General features: G+C 39.8%; 1 protein-coding gene across 1 annotated transcript; it reads right to left on the reverse strand.

Annotated features, from left to right (window-relative positions):
• Nucleotides 1–6: 6 nt before the first annotated feature.
• LOC118334953 (calreticulin-like) lies at nucleotides 7–3,365 on the reverse strand. The gene is made up of 9 exons (XM_035671060.1): nucleotides 3,183–3,365; nucleotides 2,644–2,745; nucleotides 2,167–2,370; nucleotides 1,957–2,051; nucleotides 1,659–1,868; nucleotides 1,312–1,425; nucleotides 1,049–1,192; nucleotides 861–953; nucleotides 7–750 (listed from the first exon to the last, which is right to left on the reverse strand). The coding sequence occupies exons 1-9, from the start codon at nucleotides 3,277–3,279 to the stop codon at nucleotides 532–534; spliced, it is 1,278 nt and encodes a 425-aa protein (XP_035526953.1). The 5' UTR covers nucleotides 3,280–3,365; the 3' UTR covers nucleotides 7–531.
• Nucleotides 3,366–4,141: the final 776 nt, after the last annotated feature.

Genomic DNA, 4,141 nt, shown 5'->3' on the forward strand with positions numbered 1-4,141 from the left:
TTTCTGTCTGTACGTTGTGATTTGTCTTACGGTTTGTGCATTGTATGTTCACTTATGTGCTTTTTATGTTTCAGCAGGCAGAAAATTTCCTTTCGAGACAATGAGGTTAAAATCGGAAACGACTAATCGTTATTTTCTGCAAATCTCAATGTGAAATTTTTACCACAGCTTCTGGTAAACTGTCCAACCTGTGCAAGGAAATCTGCAAATAAAGATGTGTAGATCGAGAAAAATCAAGAAAAAAAAACTGATCTCAGTGCCTCCTTATTCTCTGTTATTACAAAAATTAGGAATGCACTTTGTACATGGAAAGAATCAACCCAGCAGGTCTGGGGCAACAGGGCAATATCATGACCAAAATGAAAGAGAAACTAAGTCCATTAACATCCACTTGCCACCCTACACTACTTTTGCCCCCAAAGTTGGGTTGTGTCCAGGTCTCAGGGAAAGGATGCACAGCAGCCACAATACCCCTGGGAAATAAAGGACAGAGTTTCTAAAGGAGGGACAGACGAAATCTCTGGCACCTCCTCAAAGCTCATCTTTCTCCATTGCTTCCTCGTCAACCATTTTTGAAAGTGCCTCCTCCATGTCTTCCTTCGTGTCTTCCTCCTCATCCACGTCTTCGTCTCCATCATCATCGACATCATCGTCTTCTTCATCAGCTTCGGTGTCTTGTTCCTTGTTCTTCTCCTCCTCTTCTTTTCGTTTCAGGTCATCTTGCTCCTGTTTCATTTTCTTTTCTGGTTCCTGTAGTGCAAGTTTGAATAATTAATTAAAATCTATTCATATTGTTATTGGCAACGGTTTCATGTGTTGTACAAATGACCAAATATGGCTTGTACAGAACGCCAGCATACCTTTGTCACACCCCATGTCTCATTTCCAATGTCTTCTGCTTCCTTCACGTCGTCTGCGATCAAGAAGTTGTCAAAGATGGTACCAGATTTCACCTGAGATAAACAGTGACAAACGTTAGGCTGTATTCAAGCATCACTACGGGAAAAAAAAAAACTCATCATTATTCAAAGATGATATTCTCGCTCACCTGCCAAAGATCAAGACCTAAAATACCAATGTTGTCAAACTTGTAGATGTTTGAATCAGGGCTGTATTCAGGATTGTCAATCTCAGGATGGACCCAGGCTCCTTTGTAGTTGGGGTTGTCGATCTGTTTGGGTTTCCATTCTCCCTGCAATACAGAAAGTATTATTAAGGCTGCAAATGCATTAGCAGTCAATGTTAAGCATTTCTCATACAGAGGAGATGACACAAAGCATCAGCTTTGGCCATGACTATTGAACTTTTTACCTTGTACTCTGGGTTGGGGATCATGGGTGGCTCCCACTCTCCATCCATATCCTCATCCCAGTCTTCAGGCTTTTTGGCATCAGGGTCTGGAATGTTTTCAGGTTTGTCCCACTCCTAAAGAAGAACAAACAATGCAAAGATTAAAGTTTAGTTAACAGAATTGTGAATGTAAATTTAGCTCTTTAAAGCCCAGGACTGCTGTGGAAATCTGGGAGAGAAATAAATGGAAAAACATTTCTCCTTTTGTTTGCATTTTCCATGGTCACAACAGCACTTTTAGTCAGTACATTTATGCAGAATGAGGTTGAGTCATTTTATTACTTGATTATATTAGTAAACATATTCACCTCAGGCTTAGTGTCGTCAGCATCATCAATCTTGGCACGGTCATCCCAGTCTTCGGGCTTCTTGGCTTCAGGGTCCTTAATTTTCTTAGGAGGCAGGAAGTCCCAGTCATCCTCAAGACTGCCAGATTCTACCTTCTCATTATCAATCTTCACCTCATAGGTCTGATCTGGATTCAGGATCAGTGTGTACAAATGGGTCAGCTCATCATCCTAGAAGAAAACAGATGTGTTTGGATTAAGCCACTGGTGCAGAGGTAGTGCATGTTTGAATATTTATATTTTAAAATGTCATAATTACCTTGCACTTAATCTCTTTCTTGATGAGGTGATTCTTGCCCTTGTAATTGAAGATCACATGGACTTTCTTGGTGCTGTAGCCACAGATATCAGGGCCTGTGTGAAATGAATTGAATGACTGCATGTTCCAAAGCCTGTTGCTGTAACCGTTATGACTGTTTTTATTATTATTTATTTATTAATTAAATGTAGCATGAGCATCGTCACTCACCGAACATGATGTAGTATGAGGATTCTCCATGCATCTCAGTCTGATCCATGTCAGCAGGGAAGACCTTCACGTAGCCACCACCACAGTCAATCTTTTGCTCATGCTTGACTGTAAACTGAATGACCAAAGGCTTGCCCTCGTTGCTGAAAGGCTCAAAACGGGCCGAGGAAGCGTAGAAACGAGCATCCTGGCTCGTTTGCAGACCTGAAAAAAAGGGAAGAAAGGTGCGTTTAGCAAGACAGACCGTAAACTGAACAGGTTCTCATTGGCTCACCGTGAGGGAACTACAAGTTAGACTGGATCAAATAGTTTCAGAGCTGTTTAAGACAACGTGGAAACAGAGAATGCAGTAAGAATGCAGTTTTATTTACTGTTCTCAAATGATCATTCCTATCTTTAAAATATTAATTAATTCTTTTAGCCATGAAAGGAACACAGCATGATCAACCCACACGATGATTCTCACTTAAAGTTTACCTTTGTCTTTCTCAGCATCTCCAAAGAAACTGCCAGCCGTCAGCTTCCACTCTCCATAGTCAGATTTGTGTTTGGAGTTCACCCAGCGACTCCTCCACTCATCTGAACAGGGGTTAAAAAAAAACACACACATGTTAAGTTTTCTAATGTTTTACACTTGGGACACTTCCAACACATCCAACCGTTCATCCATTAAAGTTAACATTAGTCTTTGAAACAGTCAAAACGACGCTATTGGTTTATTATTGATCATTTACAGTGTAACTTGTGTGTCAGTGGTATTTGAGTACTACATGGGTACTACCGTTTCCTAGCTTTGGGCCCCTTGCTAAAGACAGCTAGCGAACAACCCAGTTAAAGTTACAAAACTGAGAAGTATTTTCCACTGAATTGAAAAAAAAAAAACACGTTTCAGGAAGAAAACAGGCTTTCAAGAGAAACTCAAGACCATAACTGTGACAAAATAATGGCTAACAGTCAAGCTAACGTGCAATGAATTAACCTCCACAACATGTCAGAAACCTTCAGCGTTAACTCACCACCGTCCAGAAACTCCTCCCGAAAGTAAACAGTCGCATTTACGCAGCACACTGCTAACAGCACCGCAATTACACCCAGAACTGGCATTTTCCCCATCTCAACTCTGCTTGTTTTTCACTGCTTGCAACGCCGTGGCTGGGTCGTGAATACCTTGTCGAGGAGGAAGAGAAGAGAGTATTTTAGAGTCGCTCCAGCGAACAGATGTCTGCCTGCCATTGGACAACAAGACGGTGTGTCTGGACCAATAATAGGAGACCACGAAACATATGTCGCCTCCAGAGACTGATCCAGGATCGGTCGTTGTTTTTTTTTTTTTTATCTTTTAGACGTTGTCGCTATGGTAACCGTCCAGTAGAGGGCGCCAAAAGTCACCGGAAGAGGAAGTGGAGAGCTCAAACAAATAATAATAACTGATAGTAATCATAATTTATTATTTATGTATGTTATTGTTACAGTATCTTATGTAAAACAAGCAACAACGATTAAAGATTAGTTGTTTTCACTTGTTGTTCTCAAATCATGGCATTATGAGATTCATTTTGCGGCAATAATTTCACATTTCTACCAGTAAATAGGGGATTTTTTTAAAAAAATTCAAAGTCAGGATATATTTTTTGTTATAAGTGAGAATTATTTCTCTCTTAAATATTTATATTTTGGGCCTGAGGTGAGGAAGTGTAGCTCTGTCTCTACCTGTTATTTAGACACTTAGTCTTAACCTCACCTTGCACCTTACCTTTCTTATTTATCTGTTCTATTCTTAGTATTTTTTATTCTATGTTGTATTTTATTGTATTTTAATGTACCTGGCTGCTATGACGACCTAATTTGCCTTCGGGGATTAATAAAGTCTATCTATCTATCTATCTATATTATCTATCTATTTCTATCTATCCACTCTATCTATCTATCTATCTATCTAAATAGACTCACAGCCACCCAATGTTAAAACAGGACA

Source organism: Morone saxatilis, unplaced genomic scaffold (genome assembly GCF_004916995.1).
Source record: "Morone saxatilis isolate NCDOM2014 unplaced genomic scaffold, NCSU_SB_2.0 Contig23, whole genome shotgun sequence".
Classification (NCBI taxonomy): Eukaryota; Metazoa; Chordata; class Actinopteri; family Moronidae; genus Morone; species Morone saxatilis.

What these genes read in the sequence shown, in the direction of transcription:
- LOC118334953 (XM_035671060.1), bottom strand. Translation starts at nt 3,279, where the DNA reads ATGGGGAAAATGCCAGTTCTGGGTGTAATTGCGGTGCTGTTAGCAGTG. An exon ending in AGATGCTGAGAAAGACAAAG is followed by an intron (nt 2,371 to 2,643) that starts GTAAACTTTAAG and finishes CCTTTTTTTCAG; the next exon opens with GTCTGCAAACGAGCCAGGAT. An exon ending in TAGGTCTTGATCTTTGGCAG is followed by an intron (nt 954 to 1,048) that starts GTGAGCGAGAAT and finishes TGTTTATCTCAG; the next exon opens with GTGAAATCTGGTACCATCTT.